The sequence below is a fragment of the Gymnogyps californianus genome, chromosome 1 (genome assembly GCF_018139145.2).
Source record: "Gymnogyps californianus isolate 813 chromosome 1, ASM1813914v2, whole genome shotgun sequence".
Taxonomy (NCBI): domain Eukaryota; kingdom Metazoa; phylum Chordata; class Aves; order Accipitriformes; family Cathartidae; genus Gymnogyps; species Gymnogyps californianus.
This window is the reverse complement of record NC_059471.1, coordinates 160651759-160671941: the sequence shown is the minus strand read 5'-3', so window position 1 is coordinate 160671941 and position 20183 is coordinate 160651759. Positions and strand designations below refer to the sequence as shown.

The window sequence follows — 20183 nt, the reverse complement described above, 5'->3', positions numbered from 1 at the left end:
AAGGCTGAAACCCTCTCACCATCACATTGTACAGAATACTATTCTCTGCCACAACGATTACCCAATGCTACTTGGGAAGCCAACAAACACTCCCTAAAGCCATTCTAGATTTTCACTCTGTAGTAACTTACAAGGAATACTTGTTGCTGAAGCTGCTGTGCGTTCAAAAGAAATCGTTTGGTTTTGCACAATGTATATACGGATCTGAAGAATGTATTGATTTTTAAGTATTCTAAATAAAGCAAATGAAAACGGATTGCAATGAAGCGATAGTTTAATTCTTTTTCTCGGCAGCTGCTGACCTCAAGTGGCAATAAAGCGTAATTACAAGAGTATACAGGGCTACAGAAAAAACATTAGGAACGCAGCTATTGAAGTGTCCTGAATGAAGATCCATGGAATCAGAGAATCGACATAAAAATCGCTATATAAACAAAGCCCTTTATAGTCTCTTTCTATTCTTTGAACCTGCAAGGATTTATATTTTAATGCTTCACTGGATGGCATAAAAGCTGAAATTTTATCCAGGGCTTTAACAAAAAAAATAGCACAATAGAACAAATAGCAAAAAACCACAGCCATTAATGAGTCTAAAAAATTATTTATAGTACATTATGTGAAAAAGTAATTTACAGCAACATTAATGGGGATATTTTACTGGCATAAAAGTCTGAAGACCCCAAAGATTCCTATATCATTCTTTCTTCACATTATTCCCTCAATCACTCCTGAACAAGCAACACTGCCTAATTCGGCCTGAAATTTTTCAGCTACGTAGTAATGGATAAGATGAAAAGAAATATCCTTCACTCTCAAACTGAAAAAGTTACAATGGGTAGAGAGACCTCCAAAATACCATCTTTACTTTTCATGGTGACAGTACCTGACATTCTAAACGTGCGTTTGGTCAGTTTATTCAAATATGCAACTGGTATACTCAGAACCTATGTAATCAGAATTCTCATAAAATCTGTTTTAAACCACTTTTTTCCCTAACGGTATTTTAAATTCAAAGTTCAAATTTCAATATTTCATGCCTCTATCACTGAAGCAAAAAAAAAAAAAAAAAAAAAAATCAAACGTGTGTAATATAAATAAATCTTTGCCCAAACATAAAATGACTGTTTTATCAATTATCATCAAACTATTACTTTTTTTCACTGCTGGCTCTTCAATGTTTATCTTAGATTCTTACTTTTCCCACCCAAATTCCTTCCAAACCTTCCCCAAATCTTGAATTGTTCCATTTCCAACTAACAAAAATTCTCAGAATTTTCCTGTTAGGTGGAAGTTATCTAGTCATGGCTCAAAACGCAGCAAACAAATGCAAAATTTTAAGTTACAATAAAATATAAAACAAAACCTTATGCATACAATATATTAAATGATTCATTTTCATATAGCTCATTTTAATGTCTTTAAGACTATCACAGAAACTACTGTAAAGAGTGAAGAAAGAATTTGCTACAAAATTTAATCAGGCTTTCAGCAGAGTGTGGATTATAGTATGCCTGACAAATACAAAAAATCCACATTACCCTGCAATGTATTATTTCATGAAGAAAGATGTTTTAATTTTCACATGCATAAGCAAAGGAGCTGTCCTGGTTTCAGCTGGGATAGAGTTAATTTTCTTCCTAGTAGCTGGTATAGTGCTATGGTTTGGATTTAGTAGGAGAATAATGTTGATAACACACTGATGTTTTTAGTTGTTGCTAAGTAGGGTTTATAAGTCAAGGATTTTGCAGCTTCTCATGCCCAGCCAGCAAGAAGGCTGGAGGGGCACAAGAAGCTGGGAGGGGACACAGCCAGCACAGCTGACCCAAACTGGCCAAAGGAATATTCCATACCATATGATGCCATGCCCAGTATATAAACTGGGGGGAGTTGGCTGGGAGGGGCGGATTGCTGCTCGGGAACTGACTGGGCATCAGTCAGCAAGTGGTGAGCAACTGCATTGTGTATCACTTGTTTGTATATTCTAATTCTTTTAGTAGTATTATTGTCATTTTATTATTATTTTCCTTCCTTTCTGTCCTATTAAACGGTCTTTATCTCAACCCATGAGGTTTTTTTGGTTGTTTTTTTTTTTCCCCCCGATTCCCTCCTCCATCCTACTGGGTGGGGGGGAGTGAGCGAGCAGCTGCATGGTGCTTAGTTGCTGGCTGGGGTTAAACCACGACAGGAGCAAAATCAAGTTTCTCCAAGAAACATTTACCTTCATTTTCTTAATTGGCATCTTACATCTTCTTCTTTGTCCTGAACAGTAAGTGTTCCATAATTTTCTCCCCTGTTGTAATACAGCAGAAGTTATGAAAAAAACCAACTCCAGCCATCAGGTTGAAGACAAATTTTAAATAATCAGTACACATCCTTTCCTTGGATTCATAGCCAATGGTTTGTAATGAGACACAACTGGATGATTTAAGATATGTAAATTATGTTTACACATACAAAAAAAGACACTACTTGTTCACATTGGTATTATATATTGCTAGGAAAGAAATACAGCTCCCTCTCAGCTACAACTCAAAAGAAAGAAGAGCCAAATCCTCAAGTCATAGACAAACCATCATTTCCTGACAAATGACATTACCATTTAACAAAAAAGATTTGTATCGACAGACCATCACCAACTCTTAAAACTTCTCCGATCACCATTTATCATTACCAAACCCTTAACCAACAATTCATAATTGTTTATGCTTTAAGGGTCCTGCCAAGCTCTTAATGGAGTTTCATGGATCAGCAATTTTCCACATGTCTTATTTTGGGAATCAATGGACTGGAGGCCATAACACCTGTTCACTTTGCAGAAGCTGAGCTAGGATTTATATTTACAGTCTATCCACCAGTCCTGAGCTCAACACTGCCTAATGTCCTATGATTGGTTCCACACTTTGTTCACTTCATCAAAGCAAAGCTTGCTTGTTTGCTTATTTTGCCTTTTCTGACTTTGCATCTTTTGTGGGGAAGTAACTTTTCCCTAGTTTCTAAATACTTTCAAAGACTGGAAATGCAGTTCACGTTCTCCTTTCCAGCAGCGCACACATAGTTTTATCAAAGCCTCTGTGCTATAGTATCTAAACATTAACAATATTCCGTCCAAAACAGAGTTAATATTGTTACTGAATTTAAAACTGCAGCATTGCACAATATTTGCAACAAGTTCAGCCTCAACAAAATAACATCAAAGATTATGAATTTATGCAAGATTCACTGAAGACACAAATTAGCCCACAAAATTTTTATTAATGAGCATAAAGCACAAAAGAACTTCATTTGACTCTAAAATCCCAGATTGAGATTTAAGTGGTCAGTGGATAGGGAACACGTTCTTTTATTTATAAGTCAATTGCAAACGAAAAAGAAATTATATGGCATGCATTAACACACCAAAATTCAGCTGTGGTTAAAGCATGTGCTGACATTCTTGTTCTAACACCACCCAGGAACCATGGGTAACACAGACACAAGAGCACAAGCTTTAGCACATGCCAGTGATGAAAATACCTCCTCTAGGTCCTGGATTCTCTCATTGCTAACATGTGCTTGAACCCAAGCTGCTGTACCTTCATTCTGAGAGAGTATTTCAGCAGATTCTCTTTTCCAAAGAGACACACTCTTTAGAAATACCAACACTCTCCAGAGCTCCAACATTTAAAACAACTTTTCTCCTAAACAAGAGAGAGTGAAGCCAAATGTGTCTAAAGGGGGTTAGCTGTGTGCATGAGAGATCAATCGTCAAAACTTTCCCAGACTGTAGGATCTCTTAATGTGGGATAATTACTTCACAAGGGAGGAAGTCCATTTCTGATTAGTGCTCTTCTGCTTAATACAGTAACAAAGCTTAACGAAGGTCGATACACTTTTAAAGACAGAAGTTAATATGAATACAAATACTAGAGTCCTTCTCCAGCCACCAGAAAAATAGAAGGGACTGCATGAGTTACAACAATAAATGGATCTGAAGATCCAAATAAAAATACTGGAAGGCACTTAATAACCCTATGGAACATGCAGCTAGCAAAGATGGTTTTTTTTCATACACTCCTAGGTCTTCCACCTAGGAAAATCTCAGTGAAAGGATCCTGTCAGTGTCTGAATCAGAATGTCCAACTCTTATTGCAACAACAGTTTTTAATTCTAGAAGCTGCTCGTCTGAGCAATTAATGGTTTATGTACAAAAATACAGTTGGTTTCACCGGTGCTACAGTGGCACAACCCTGGCATTAACAAATGGATACTTAGGCCTTCAGGTGGTAAAAACACGGTAACTCTCCCAACTTTGCCACTAGAGCTTCTAGACAGGTCATAAGAGGCACAGGACCAGAGGTCAAATGCTTAACCATTGATTACTGGAGGAAGGTCCATGCGTTGCTGAAAAGACAAATGGTTCAGAGACATTTTCAGGTTTTGGAAACGTTGCCTGGAAGGATTTTTTTAAATTCTTAACATTTTAATTGTTAACAAACTCCACTTCCTGTATTTTCACAATGCAATGCAGTTTAAAAAAAATGTATCACTAGAAAGATACTAAAATATATAGGTAAAAGCAAATTAACAAGCACTTATTACTGCTTTAATATAAAGAGGAATAAGAATTACGCGGCTGTGCTAATTTTATGCTTCCTTCTGCAGATGAATGAAGATTTTCTGTCTTAAAACATTTGCATTCCCCCTCCCTTAAAGTAATTTTCAATTTTGCTGCATACAGCACAATTGCGTCTACTCTTTCAGCTGCAATGGGTTGTTGAAATTGAGCTATTGCCCAGCACCTGCTCTTAGTCAGACAGCTGAAATCAGAGGTTAGGGGAAAAAATAAAGATTTTATGTCATTGTAATGCAAGTCTCCTTTTAGCTTTGCTGCAGTCAGTGTTCAATTATGTTCTGTAACAATCTCCATTACTAGAGCCAGTGGTTTTCTGTTCCTCTCTGCATGTATTAACTTTCTTGTTCACCTGTGATAGCCTTCTTAGCAAAGCAGAGGAGTCTTAAGAGGCATTTGCCCATAGATTTAATGAGTCTACTTCTTTTTTGGCCTGTTGAGGATCCTAGTGTTCAAATGTATCTTCATTTCAAATGCTCCAAAGGAAGATAACTGATACAACAGAACTTGAATTATTTCTCACTGAAGGCCTGATAGGTCAAAATTAACCTGAAATTTCATCTAGTCTATTGAATATAAAACACAGAACACGGAACAATGAAGGGGTCCCATGTAATTTTTTTCCTGGGTGTATCCTATTTTTACAAGCTCAGGATCCTTCTCGTTTAGAATTTTTATAAGTTCACTGTGTAGCCCATATGTTTAAGACTTCATCAGAAGCAGGAACCAAGGCCCTATGTCTGTAGGAAGAAAGCCACAAAGACTTTGACCAGCAAGGCTCAGCAGCGAATGGGAAGGAAGTAGCTGGTGTGAACAGCTACTGGGAACACAGGAGGGGAAGCCTTGCTATTGAAGTAGGAGAAAGCAACAATACATGGACAGAGACCTCTGAGACAGGGGCCGGAGGGTGAACAACACAGAAATTCAGGGTCTGGGACTTGGGGAAAAGGAAATCCAGAGCAGGAAGGATTGGAGATGATTAGTGGGAGGATTTGAAAAGCTTAGAGCAGAAGAGGTTTTATTATAATATAAATACATTATAATAAATTGACCTTGAAAAGAAAGGACATGGATAAGGTGGAAAAGTTTGTGCCTAAAAATTAACCTGTTAGAAAAGTGGAGATGATAGAAAACGGAGTGTTGTAAACTTTTTAAAATTTAATTAGGAGTCTCAAATATTTCTCTTCTCCTTCCTCCATTAAACCTCCAGGTCCTGGAGTTATATGGCTGACTCTCAGTTTTCAGCAAGGGGAAAAAAATCCTAGCTGTCATGCCTGCAGAGAAAACCTTGAACATTCAAACCCTAAAAACATAAACAGAATATAAACCAAAACATAACCTTTTATTTTTTAATAAATCTCATTATTTGAATGTAGTCTTACAGTTTTTAACATAAGACATAGCATTAGTGTAAACCTAGCAGCTGCTTTCTAAGCAGACAGCAGCTAGAGATCCAAAAAAAGATTCCCAGCTGACATCGTAGTCATCATCACCACATAATGACTGTCATGCTGGAATTACGGGTAGCTCATTTAAAGATGTCATGTATTCATATATTCTGTATTTGACAGATTAACCCCTTCCCCATGATGCAGAAGCATACTCAACGCTCACTTACCACATCCAATCACCCTATGCATGACTCTGTGCAAAAGAGCATGACAATGATTGCTCCAATAATAGCGTACTCACAGCTGAGAAAGGTTCAGGCCACACACAAAGCCACAGCAAGTCCTCAGTCTGTCACAGATACTCTCCCATGGAGAGATCTATACAACCGTAAGACTTTCTGTATGAAGTTCCAGATCCCTGATCAACTATCCATGTCTAATGCCTCAAGGTATATTGTTAAAAACTAAACATTTAGGTTTTGTTCCCAGCACTTTACCTAGCTTCCATATGCAAGAACAAACAAATAAAGATTCAAGCTGGAATTTTTCCAGACATAGGCAGAATAATTATTCCCCCAAAATTCTCCTTATCTTTATCCTTGTGGAGTCGAATGCATCCTTGAGAAATCTGTTCCATATTCATCGGAAGAGAGGACATAACAGTTACAATTAGCATACTCGAACCAAGTTTTCAGCCTTGTAGAGGTACCTACCCTACATCTAATAATTTACCACTTTTCATTAATGCCACAACTGCCATTCATTTCTGACTTCCACTTTCCCGATGTAGTAGATCAGAAACAAATCACAGATATGCCAGATCAGTCAGAAGCGCTGTTTAACTGCCAACAAATCCTTTGGCTGATTCAACCATTTCATAATCACCTTACATTTCGGTGCACTGAGTCTCAGCCAAAAAGCCTTCATATCCATGTCTCAGTCCCTACCACAAAAGAGCAAAATCTGAAGACCTGGAGCTATAATGCCGTTATCAACAGTGATATAGAAAGCATCCAAATTCATACTTCTGTGCTAATAGCCCCACTCTGAAGAGAAACAAAAGGCAATTTTGGGGGATGCCAAATGAAGTAGCCCTCAAAATAGATGAAGTTTCTATTTATTCTGCTGCTTGGGGAAAGTGTAAAGAACGGAAATCTACAATGAAATTTACACATCCATTCTTGCAGTTTTCAAAGCTCTCCAGACATATCAGTAAACACTCGTAGTCAATTCTGTAAGAATCTATACAGATTTAAAAAGCTGCATGAACTCTGAATATTCATCCATTTGCAAGATATTTCTGATGTTTTGTCACACTGTTTCCTTTTAGTAACATAAGATTTAAAAAAGAACTGATGAAACGCTTTGTATTTAAGAGATTTCTTACAGAAAGATCTACTCATTCCTTTTCTCAACATTAATGCCCTCCTGAGAAACACTGCTTACTCCAAGGAAGCTACATTACTTCCTCAGTAGCTTTTATTAGGCAGCACATTCAAGTTACAGGTTGTAACCTGCTCAACTCTGAATATATATCCAGAATGTTTGCATCTATACATGAATAACTATAAAAACAAGTCCTAGGAATATTAGTGAATTCTGCCTCAGAAAAATCACTTCTTAACAGGTATATGTTGTGAAGGAGACAATGAAGTGACCTGCGCAGTGCCCGACAGAATCTGAAGCACAAGCCATACATCAAACTAAAAGACTGTATGACCTCAATTTAATCCTCATTGTAAAGCCTTACCTTGCTTCTGAAATTCCTTGCCACCCCTACTGGAGCTGCAGTTCCACCATCGCTGCCTTCTGTAGCCCGATGAAATGCAAGCTGCACATAGACACGTGCAGTTTATCTGCTCTTTTGTGACTGTTGCCTAAAGGAATGTGACTTCAAATCTCAGGGTCTTGTGGCTGTCAGGGCAACTTATCCTGCTCACATTAGAGAAGGGGCGCTTCCCACTCGTAGGAATCTTGCTTTATTTGAGGAAGAAATGAAATATGTGAATAAAAAGAGTGCTCTGTTTCTCCTTAGCTGGTAAATACAGGATTTAAGCTAATAAACACTTCTCTAGGGTAAGGACATCATCCTCTGTTGTTGGGTTTTTTTTGTTTAAATCCACAGTGTTTCTCTTCCCCTCTCTTTCTCACATATTCAGGATGAGAGAAGCTTCAGTGAGCACAGCTACCAGTATTCCAATTTATTCAGCAGCAACCCCTGTGGACTGCTAACAGCGGACTGCAATTCTGCTTGGATTACAAGGTGTAGATAAGTAATTCCATCCTTAATCTATCACTGTCAATGTCGGTAAGGGAACACCTTTCACCTGTGAGAAGTCAGGCAGAAGAAAAGATTGAGATTGGAAAAAAAAAAGTGTGGGGCAAAAGGACAGCAGAAATAGAGACGACACAAGTCCATTAAGAGCTCTATGCGCAAGTGAATGCAGAGGTAAGTAGGAAATGAGGGAACGGGATGAAGGACCCGAGTGCTAATAAGAAAGTAGCAAACAGAAAGGAGATAGCCAGATTCCAAGCAGAATTTTTCAATAGCAATGAAAATCTCACTTCCAACATAATCTATGCCTTCTATTACACTGATCCCAGTGTAAAATGGTAGAGATGTTTGCAACCTCAGTAAATGCTGATGGATACCACTACATTACAGCCACGATCAATAAATCTCAAGTACATTATAATGGAGCCTCAAAGCCTTCGCATACAGACCTGTCAGTAAACTGGGACAGTATTACAAATAGACAACAAAGGATAATGCAAAGATTGCAAAAACAGAACACCACAGAGGCAAGTGAATTTCTTGGAGGATGGAGTGGAAGGCAGAAAAGATGAAAAAGGAGGTAAGCTATTTAAACATAAGTGATGGAGAACATCAATAACCGCACACCTGTTTTATGTGATAGAGGATCCAGGAATGGAAGAGAAAACAGTGAAAGCAATAATAAGACCTGGGATTAATTTTTCTTTTCCTTTTTAAAGGAACCCCTAGTAGTGAATCCATCACTATACTTTGCTACAGTCATCATCTACGATTAAAGTCTCTGCCCTCTCAGGCTAGTGAAGTCCCTTTCATATTTTTATCACAGAAACAATGTTTTTTACTGTGCATATAAAAGACTCCTTTGATTTTGCTATAGGTACTTATTATTTTTATGTTATTTGCTTGCCTGGCTAGATGTCTGGCAGATACGTCATGTAGTCCCAAACAGGTAAAATGGGTCATTCATACTAGAAAAGACCAAAAAAGCTGCCTTCTAAGCAGGCACTACCTTGAGGTTCAAATAAAACTTGGAAGAATTTATTTTCAACCAACTCTACTCTTGGAATGTCCAATCTTATAACCCAAATACAGGTGCATTATTGGTTATTCTCTTCTTCCCAAGCTTACTTACTGCTTTTCATAGTAAGCAGATTCTGTGCTCCACAGTAAACAACCTAAAGAGTAGCCAAGCAAAGTCTATACACTGAAAAAGTATTGTTTGTTACTAATGACATGTTTTCTAACAGCGTAAGATCTTTCAAAGAGATTGGAAGGAGGGGAAAAACTAGGAAGCTTCAGTCAGCTTTTTCAGCTCTAACCCAAACCCATTAAGTTTGACTTGGGCTGCTTAAGGAAGACAGAAGATCAGTTTAAAGATTAAGAATAAAGCATAAAATAGTTTAAGAGTAGTCAAGGGAGATCTTAGTACAAATATTTGAAAAAGAAAAAAAACAATTAAAAGCACCAACCTACCGCAGTGTGAAAGACTACCAAAAAAAAGAAAGAAAAGGAGCAAAATTCTCAGATACTAAGAAGCAACTAAAAAATTGGTGAGCAAGAAGAGAACGCTCTCCAGGAGAACGGTAACATAGTCAAAATCAACAAAAAGTATGAACTGGAGGGCAGGATAACAGATTAAATGTTGACCCAGGCTGAGAAGAAACGTTGCTCAACTTCCACATTTGACATACAGGCCTCATAAACTGGCTATTTTAAACATGCTGACCCAACCGACACTGTGAAATTCAGGAGACTGGTGGCCGACTTAGAAACAGCCGCAGCAAAGAACAAAACGGGGTGCAGTTCCGACTCCCGCTCCGATTTGACTCCAGCTGTAGTCCTTGGGGGAAAAGTGACCCAAATCACGGAACTCCCGCAGCCGGTGCCAGGACACAGCCCCCTGCCCTCTCCTTGTCTGGACCCCACACCCCTGCCCCACAGCCGGCCGCCCTCCTCAGCCTGCACGACGGACACCCGCCCGCCCCCAACAGCCGAGTGCGCGCGCGACCCTCCCCCCGCCGTTAACCGTCCGCGCACGCGCAGAGCAGCCCGCGCGGGGCGGGTGAGGGGAACAGCACGTTCCCGCTCCAGCGGACGGGAGGGGCACGGGGCGGGGAGAAAGATGAGCGCCCGAAGGCGCGCATGCGCAGGAAGGCACTCAGGCAGGCGCGGGCGTGAGGACTCCTCTGCACGGAAGATCGCATTCCGTGGGATGGTAGGCAGGCAATGGAGGCTTCTCTCCCTCACCCGTCTTTTTCCTCCTTGGTGCTGCCGCACCCCTATTACATAGCTCTTTGCCCGTAACTTTATTATTTTCTGCCCTGTCCCCAGTGGGTTAATTTCGGCTCCGTGGTACGGTTGCCTGTGTTCTACCCAATAACAAACCGGCTCCTGACAACGTACTTAGTTGCTAGGCAGAAACTACTCCGTTGTCCCCGTAACACCACGGCACCATCCGCGGAGCACGCTGCCCCGCCTTAGCTACCAGAAGGGGCGGGGGGTCGGGTTTGAATGACGGGACGTTTAGTGGGCGGGAAAAGACAAGAGAACCAATAACAACTCCGGGTAGCATTGATGAGCAGAGTTCACAGCCAACCGAGCTGGGCGGGCGGTCGGTCGCCTCCTCAAGGAGGCGGGGGCGCTCGGTTGCTAGGGCCGCTCTGTTGCTAGGGCCGCGGCTGCGGCCACGGCAGCGGCTGCCGCCACCGCGCTCTGCTGCGGCCCCCTGGCCCGCCGCCGCCTTCCCCGGGCCGGGGCGATGGTGAAGCTCGCTGCCAAGTGCCTCCTGGCAGGTGAGTCCGGCTCGTCCGGTCCCATCCGCCCCGCTGGCTATAGGGGCCTAGAGCGGGCTCCGTGGGGTGGGGCGAGGCCAGCGGCGGGGCGGCGCTGGGACGCCCGGGCCCCCTCAGCGAGGAGGAAGCCCCGGGCGGGTGGTGGCGGGCCGCGCCGGGAGGCGGCCTGGCTTCTCTCAGCCCTTCGTCGAGGGGTCGCCGCGACGGCGAAGAGGTGGGGAAAGAGGCGACAGGAGAGAGGTGGGGACCTCAGCTCCCTCGGGACGGGAACGGTGGCAATCACGTTTGTTGTTACCTACCCCGTACCCTCTCCCTCCTACGACATGTGGACAATCAAGAGCTGTGTTCAGGGAGGGTGTGCAGCGTAGTCCGACCAGCTGAAATGCAAGGACAGGATCTGGAAAAAAGAGAGAGAGAACGAGAGAAAGAAAAGAAAGAAAGAGTATTTCTACAGTGTGGAAAGGTGGGCTGAGTATGGGGAAGGTGTGAAGGGAGCAGGGCAGACAGCCGAGTCCTGCCTCATATGGGAGGCTCCCTTTGTGCTGGAGGAAAAATTCACGTCAGAAATTGGGGTGGTTCTGAGAGTGTGATGGAAAGGTAGAGTCTTAGCAAAGAGTAGAAGGATAAAGCGTGTGCACTTCACAGAGGCGTCTTTTTCCCCAAGCAAACTGGAGGTTAACCTGAAAAAAAGTGAGGTGAAGACACCAGTCTGTTTAGTCAGGGTGGATTATGGAGGTGCTGAAAGTAAGTACAGCTGACTGTTAATGCTGCGGGAAGAAAACTTTTTCTTTTTTTTTTCCATCCATCTACATTGAAGCCCCGTGCAGCCTCAGCCAGAAGCACAAATCCATAAAACCTTTGTGTGCAGACAACTCCCAGGTTTAACTCTTTGCTCCAGAGTTTTCTTTCATCCAGAATAAAATGTTTGCCTTTTTCTTAACCTCAGAAGCAGCTAACCATCAACTCACACAAAGCCAGGTGTGATCTTTGGCAAATGCAAAAGAATTGATCTCCCTCATGCCTCTGTTGACAGTTACTGTGGACAGCATGAGTATCTTGCCTGTCTTCTAGATTTGAAACTTACACATCGTTTCCAATTTGGAAGTTTCCAGGTCCCAATATGTAGGCTTTGCTTAAGTCTTTCAAGTTTTGTTGTTTAGTGTTACCAAAGGCCAATTCCATGACCGTTTTAAATTCACATAGGTTTTCTTTGGATGACCTAGTTATGTGCTTAATCCTAATTGGGTCTGGAGCTGCCTTTTCAATTCTGTTCACAACACAAACAACAGGAAGTTTCTGTCCCATATGTAGTTCTCCTAAGTGCTACAATAATATCCATGTATTATTAAAAATAATAAATTAATGAAGCAGACGGGGCAAAATAACTTCTCTCTTGCAGAAGAGACCAATATAGTGAAAGAGACATAAGAGATGAGTAACCACAACAACCTAAAGGGAACAAGAAAATGCAATTATATAGGTAGGAGCAAAAACATCAGAGATGGAACAGGGAACCCCTGTGTACCTAAGGAAATGGTTATGAAGAATAGAGTGGCTCACAGTATTGGGAGCTGCACCAAGGTCAAAGAGAACAACAGGGGAAAACGGCTTTTATTAGCAAAAGAGAGACTATTAACTTGACAATAGAAAGCGATTCCTGTGTGATCTCAAGGGTAATTTACAGACACACAGTAAAAGATATTGTTGTTTGAGCTTACTACGGAGACACTACAAAAAGGTTTTCATTGTAGGAAGACAGTTGGCAGGCATTTTAGAGACACACTACAGATTCTGGCAGAATAACAGCGATATGGATGGAATAAATACTGTGGGATGCCGTACTGGCAGATGAGACCAAACTAAATGAAAAGGGCAAGGAAACATTTTGAGAAAGTGTAGTGATGTAATGGGCTAAGAGGGTGGCAAAGAGTAAGAAGAGGGAAAGAACAACTGGGGCTGTCAAATTGAAGAAAGGCAGCGCATTAGTTAAGAATTTGCACTGGATGATGCCTGCGCAGTTTGGAGCAATGTATGCTTCTCTATCTCATTTTACAAAGACAGATCTAATTGTCTATTGAAATACATAATAGCTTCCACTCAGAACAGTGTTGTCTTCAGCACAAGCTTGAACTGATCAGGGAACAAACAAGCTGACTTACCAGATTTTCCTGTCTAAATATTATGAGCCCAACTCAGCTCAAAGTAAGCAAGCATGCTAAAAATTTTTAAACAAGAACTACATTTGGTTAATGCATCTAGGAGCAATTGTCGCTATCCGAAACACCCTTCCTCCTCTGTAATATTATGTGAGCAGATAGCTTTACCGATTTCCTTCAAAACACCAGCTAGGAAGCTGTAATAGGGTCAAAATATACCCCTTTCTGGGTTTATTTATTAACAACATAACATAAAAGACTTGTATTGCAGGCTTGGCTGCCATGAGTGTTCCTTTAAGGGTAAAGCTAGAACCACTGAGGTATTTAATTCCTGGTTTCTGTCCTTGGAACTATCCAGGCTACTAAGACAGTATATAAAGAGAGGATAAGCCCTTTGGGAACATTAAGTCTTTGTTTTGCAAGGATTATGATATTTTTCATGGAGTGATATGGGCATATGTGAATTCTGCAGTTCTCTGCCCATTGCTTTGGATCTTATGGAATTTTGTAACAGCAGGCCAAAGCAGGCAGCTGCCAGGTTTGCCCAAAGTGTTGTACCAGCCATACCAGAAAGCCTTGGCTCTAAAAGAGGAGAAACTAAAGCCCCTTGGTTTTCCTTCCATATAGGGATGAATAAGCAGGCTCTTTCTCTCCAGCCAAGTGACATTTGCTTCTGTTATGCCCAGGATGCAACTAATGAGCCACCAGGAGCATTGGGTCAGCAAGAGTTGCTCTCTTAGCAGGGTCAGCAAGAAGAGTTCATCAAGGAATGTTACCAGCTTAAGCAGCTTTGTAGTATATAAATAACCTGTCTATTCCCTAAACTTAGTGTGTAACAAGGATTTGATTCTGGGGAAATGGGTAATCTAAGGAGAGGAAATAGCCTCCTGTGCAGCCCAGTCTCCCTTATCACATTGTGTTTTTCTCTACATGACAACATACCTGGGAAATTTTAATTCTTAGGTAAAGGCTATAGGGTAGGCATGAATTTTAGAACAAACAGCAGTTCTGCCTTGATCTGGGGGCCCTTTACTGTCATTTGTAGAGCAGAAATCTGATGTCAGCACCAGTATACATAATGGCAATATTCATTTCTTCACATGGGTATTACCTTTTAGATTGTTTTGTGACAGTTATCTTGCCTGTATTCAGAGTTACAGCACCCAAGCTCTTATGCCATATGATAGTAACAGAACTGAGGGAAAATAAGATTGTCTAAGATGAAACAAAAATCTTTTATGCTTATGGTTTTGCAGGAGATCCAGCTGTGGGGAAGAGTGCTTTAGCCCAGATGTTCCGCAATGATGGGGCTCATTTTCAGAAGAACTACACGCTAGTAAGCATACAACAGGCTCAAACTGCTATCCAACATTTTTTTAAGTTGCATGAGAAAACTAAGAAGTCTAGAACAAAATAAATAATATGGTTTTAAGTTGAGGCATTCAAGGTGGGGTCCTAAGGGTTTTCTTGCTCTTACACCCTAGATTCTGAAGAGAAACCATTTACTATTCTGTAAGTCTTTACATTATGTGGGTGCTGGTTTTGAAACTTAATGCAGAGTAATTTAGTTAATTTTATAATTTTCCTGCTGAACCAATGTTTTCACAAGCTTTTGTGGTGTTAGAGAGCTTTCCCCTTTAGGGAATGCTCTGTGAAAAAGCATTGCTGAAGGAGAAAGCTTTTAATTCCAACTATTAAATGTGCATGTGGACAGTGCACTTATCACTATGCAAACATGAAGATGTGCTGCATAGCCCCAAGATAATTATAATCTACAGAAACTGTTCCCAGATGAAGAGGATACAGTTTGCAGTCTTTCAGTGTGAGAATCAATGGTGATGACTAATCAGAAGCAGGATAAAAATAAAAGTAAATATAAGTAAGTAAAAAAAGGAAAATATGAGTGTGGAGAAAAAACTCTAAAATATGTTTATTCATTGAAATAAAGATGGAAACCAGAAGTTAAGGATAGAAATAGAACAAACAAACAAGCTACAAAGCAGAATGAGATAAAAGGTGGAAGAGGCACAAATAACCTCAGTGCCATATGTTAGCTGGTCACATGGTTGGTGCAAAACGTTCTAAGGCGTGCTTTAGAGCAGCAATGTGATAGTGAACGTAGCCCTGCAGATTTCAGCTAATACCCTTAGTTGTATATAAGCAAATCTCTGGACGTTGGTTCTTCTCCGTCTTTTTCCCCCATCAGAGCGAATCTACGTGGCTTTAACATGTAGGTGGGAGCGTGTTACCAGAGCTATGAGGAGTTCCCAGCAGCCGATGTTTGATGGGATTGTAATGATTCACAAGAATTGCCTCAATCCAATGCATCGTTGGTATGCAGTCAGACAGGCTCTTAAAAACTCTTCTGATCCTTGTTTTCCTGATTTTTCTTGACAGACAACGGGCATAGAACTGTTGGTGAAGGCTGTATCAGTTCCAGAGACAAGTGATAGTGTGGTGAGTTTTTCTGTGACATAAATTGGGTCAGAAAGAGACACCCAGAGCTCAAACCTCACTTCAGTCTCATTCTGGTGGAAGATCGCTCTGCATGCTCATAAGACCATTAAGTTGCATTAAGGAAATGAGGCTGATCATGTACAATTGCTGATACTCCAGGGTTAGTTTAATCTTAAAAATGTAAGTTTTACATACTTGTATCTAACATGACATCTTAAACCAAAGCTGTTGCCAGCTTTGTTAGGATTCTGTTCTGTCCTTCAGGGGACTCGAGTTTAGTTCATGTTTCTTAGAACTACAGAAGCTGGAACTTACCTGTTATTTTTCCTTAATGCCCTATACTCCCACTAGTGGAATGTGGACCACATGTATAATTTTGTATAAATACTGCAGGTTACTGTCCCACTCCACATATTCTATTTCCAGTAGGGATGGAAACCAGACCTGGGGCCGTGGAGGTAACCCTTTTATTGGTTATACATGAAAAATAGCTATTTCTTTTCTCATACTATCTGAACTGGAGTATTCTCCATGCAGGGAACTTGTCCCTTAGGGACACGACACTGCTGTACTGAACAAAATGCAGGATTTACAATTTCCAGTATTTACTTTCAAAACCTTTCCCTACACTGCATTTTTCCTGGCAAGAGCCTTCTTTCTGCTTCCACTTTCAGGAATTCTTCATTTTTGACTCTGCAGGAAAAGATCTATTTTCTGAAATGCTGGAGAAGCTGGTAAGTCTTATGTAACAGTCCTCTTCTTCCAAAGAAGCACTTTTGCTCTGAAGATCTGAACTCCCCAGTCTGGCAGATGTAGCAAACTTTGTCTTCAGTGTAAATGGGAGCAATTGCCTCAGTTGCCAATGCATCCTGTTCTACCTCTCTAAAATCTGTAGAAGTACTAGAAGAAATACTTTCCAGAGGAAGGAAAGCAGACAGTTATTCAGTTTTCTTACAAAAGAAATAGGGATGTTTGACTGAGAGTTGCTGTGCTGTTGGTTAAAGTTATTTTTCTTTCTTAGAAAAACATTTATTTTGCTGCTACTCAACAGTGGGGTTTTTTGTGTATAGTGATGTGTTTGATCCAACAGGACTCATTCTTGTCCTTGAGAATAATATTGCCCTTGATTTTTTCCTTCACGTATTTGTGTCCTTACCTGTACTGTTCTCCATTGTGTTATCTCATTTTGAGACGTAGGATCAATTAATTGATGTGAGGTTTCATAAGGTGGCTAAGTCAACTTAATGGTTCATTGCTCTACAAGAGGCAATTCCACTTTTGCCCTTGCACTAGGTCTAGTTTGCAAGGGATCCCTCTAGAAGCTGGCTCAGCTTCTCAAACTGGAAGAAAACCTTTCTAGTTTTTCTCTAGGATTAATTTTGCGCTTATTCAGCATGAAGAATCAGCTTCCCCAGGGATCAGGTGAGTGCCAGAGCTGATACAAGTAAAAGAGCAGGACTGTGCAGACAGGAATGGGGAAAGAGAGCAAGACCACCTCTCCCAGTACCAGCTATCCATTTAGTCAGCTCAACTGAAATGTCAAACCTCAGCCAGGGCATAGGATTCCTGTATGTTAGGCTTTCTATTTTTGTCTTAGCATCGGTGTTTGCCGTGTTTACAGACTGGCTGTTGACCACATCAGTTTCATTAGAGCTGACAATGTTCCTTTCTTGCTGTGCAGTGGGAGCAACCCAACGTCCTGTGCCTTGTGTATGATGTCACTAATGAGCAATCTTTCAACAACTGTGCCAAGTGGTTGGAGAAGCTGAGGGCTCAAGCAGTTGGAGTGCACATCCCAGGTAAGAAATGGGTGAGATTCTTGTTATCTGCTCCCCTCTTGTATGATAGCAGTTGTTCCTGTTGAGATGTAGCATAGAGCATTTATTTTAAGCCAGGGGCAGGCATGGCTTCCTCCAAATCATTTGCTTTTATCACAAAGCTGATAGGGCATGAATATGTTTCCTTTGTGGAACCTTTCCTAGGTAGTTGTAGACTGTTCTCCACGCCTCCAACTTTTTCAGCTACTTCTACAAATGTTCCAGCATTTATTGCTAACAAGTCAGCATTTCTGGGTTGTTGTTTTTTCTTTATTTCATGTCTTTTTTCTGTAGGTGTCTTAGTGGGGAATAAAACAGACTTGGTTGGTCGTCGAGTTGTGGAGCAGAAACAAGCACAGGAGTGGGCTGAGAAACATGGCCTGGAATACTGTGAGATGTCAGTGGTGAGTATCTGCTCCTTTCACCGTCTGTGGAAGTGGGTGTTTGTAAAGTTATCTTCTCGTTCAGGTAAAGAAAGATAATTGGGGGCTCTCTTCCACTTATTTGTCATCTAACTCACCTTCAGTTTTAATCTGTCTTCTGTGAAGCAGTTAGTGCAGAAATAGTCAAATGCTTATTCCATCTGTCATTCACAACTTTCTTATTTCTTTACAGAAGGAGATGAAAAATTTTGAGACCCCTTTCTACATCCTGGCAAAGTCATTCCACCAACTGTACAAAGAGAAAGTGGAAACTTTTCACTCGTTAGCTTGAGGGCCATGACTGACATGACTTATTTATCCTCTAAGCTTCTTCTAGTGCCCAGAATCCTGCAGGATGGAATACAGAGAGAAGAAAAAAGATGAGCTATTTGCTTCTTCATGGTCATCTTCTGGTAATTCAAAATAAACTAGAAATAAGCAAGTGGAAAGACACTCTTCTGAAGTTGCTACCTCAGCATTCCTTTCATGTCCTCTAACTTGGTTCTCCGCTCACTGAAAATCTGCTAGGTGGGAGGAGGCGGGGAGTAAAAGCGGAGGGCAGAATGGAAATTGCCAGCTCTTTGCTTTGATATTGTCTTGTCTCTTGTCTGAACAGACTTCCCGCTGCTACAAGCAATGATTTACAGGTTTGGAGAAGGAGCGAGGAAGCTGACAGGATGTTTTTCAACTTAAGCAACCCAACCTTGATACACAGGTTGCAGGGCAGGACTGGTTTGGCCCTGCTGCTTGAAAAGCATTTTCAGTAGGAGGCCTATGCCCTAAAATCAACACATGGAGACTGAGATGTGTGGGGACCGAGCATGGATTTAGGTGTGTTTCTAGGAGTGCCCAGAGTTTGAGGCTTGTTTTAACAATGTTACACTTATCAGTTGTAGGACTGATATGCTGATGACTAATATGTGTTTCTGACTTCTGGAATCTGGTTCTTTTCTTCAACGTAGCTCACTTTCACTGCCTGGTAGGAACTGTCTTGCATCTGTACTGCTTTCACTTGGTAACGCAGTGCCCTCTGCTGGTCCCAGGTCACAAGATTTCTCAAGAAGCTACCTCTCTTGAAGCAAGCAGGACTTCCTACAGGCACATCCAAATTGGCTTATCTGCAAAATGGGGTCAGATAGCAAGAATACCTCTTTTATTCTAAAGATGAGTCCAAACTTTAAAACAAATTATCTTTTCTTCTTCATGTCTTTGTCATCTTATGTTTTTGTGTCATTTTTCTTTTTTGCCAGTTGAACTTGGCAATGCCATGTTCTCATTAGGTTCAGTTCTCAATCCCTTACTAGAATCAGAGACCTCTTTGTTGTTAAACTTTCCCTGCTTGTCCTTGAATTTTAGATTAAAGGCCACGATTCTGATGTTGCTAGTGGAAACAGGACTAAGGAAATGAAAGGCAGCCTGGCTAAGTTACTCTGACTCAGCTGTGTCTGGCTAGAAGTTTCGTATCAGAAAAGGTAAAAGCCTAGAGAGAACTGCTCTTTTGTGTGGAGTACTGATGTTGCATGTGTAAGAGTCTATTTGCTAATGCAGTATGTGAAAGCATCTGTGGTAAGGTACTGCCTTGTAACTGAGCCTAACACTGAGAAGTTCAAAACTAACCTTTCTCTTCTCCCAGATTATGTTAGCCTCCCTTGGACAAGGGAAGCTGAATTTTGTAGAGAGTAAGCACTGAGTGATATTTCAGGCAGGCTTTTCAGGAATCTGTGTTTCAAGACTTTTATATGTGCATTTTATAACCATTTTTATGCCTAGTGCTAGGAAAAGTACATTGGATTGAACATAAGAAATATGGCTGCAGATGTTGTAGCAGAGTTTATGAAGCACTTCAAGAATCTGGGGAAGCAGCTGGGCTCATTTCACTGGCAACAGTGTGTTGATGCTGGCAATTAGCTAAGGAGCATGAATACCAGCTAAAGAGGTTAAGTAGGAGCTCAGCCCACAAGAAAAGAAAATGAATAGGTTCTTTTGCTAGAAGCCACCTCAAAAAAATGACAGAACCAGCTGGGAAAGCTCTTGCTTCCTCCAAAGAAGGAAGGACGCCTCCATGGGCTTAGGGTAACTAGAAGACTCACTCTTTTTTAAATTGGATTAGCGTTACTGACATTTGTATCTTACATGGGTTGTCTTGTTAATCCTGGGGGGTGTCTGTTGATTTACATAGGCTGAGTCTTGCCTGCAGGTGCTAGTACCTCTGACTATTAAGAATAAAAGTTATTTTGGATGCTGTGCTGATCTAGTTAAAGAAC

The 20183-nt window shown here is 41.1% G+C and overlaps 1 protein-coding gene across 2 annotated transcripts; it reads left to right on the top strand.

Annotated features, from left to right (window-relative positions):
- Positions 1-11014: 11014 nt before the first annotated feature.
- On the top strand, positions 11015-19972 carry IFT27 (intraflagellar transport 27). Of its 2 annotated transcripts, none has more exons than XM_050898380.1 (7): positions 11015-11067; positions 14480-14559; positions 15621-15680; positions 16355-16414; positions 17362-17479; positions 17792-17901; positions 18113-19972. In XM_050898380.1, exons 1-7 carry the CDS (start codon positions 11034-11036, stop codon positions 18209-18211), a joined length of 561 nt encoding a protein of 186 aa, XP_050754337.1. In that variant the 5' UTR covers positions 11015-11033; the 3' UTR covers positions 18212-19972. The 2 variants fall into 2 exon arrangements, with proteins under 2 accessions (XP_050754337.1, XP_050754344.1); XM_050898387.1 differs by having other exon boundaries at positions 11034-11067; positions 14483-14559.
- Positions 19973-20183: the final 211 nt, after the last annotated feature.

Excerpts from the sequence above, each read along its gene's own strand:
- IFT27 (XM_050898380.1), top strand. The coding sequence starts at position 11,034 with ATGGTGAAGCTCGCTGCCAAGTGCCTCCTGGCAG. Across the intron at positions 15,681-16,354 it reads CAGAGACAAGTGATAGTGTG|GAATTCTTCATTTTTGACTC; the intron begins GTGAGTTTTTCT and ends TTCCACTTTCAG. Across the intron at positions 17,480-17,791 it reads AGTTGGAGTGCACATCCCAG|GTGTCTTAGTGGGGAATAAA; the intron begins GTAAGAAATGGG and ends TTTTTTCTGTAG.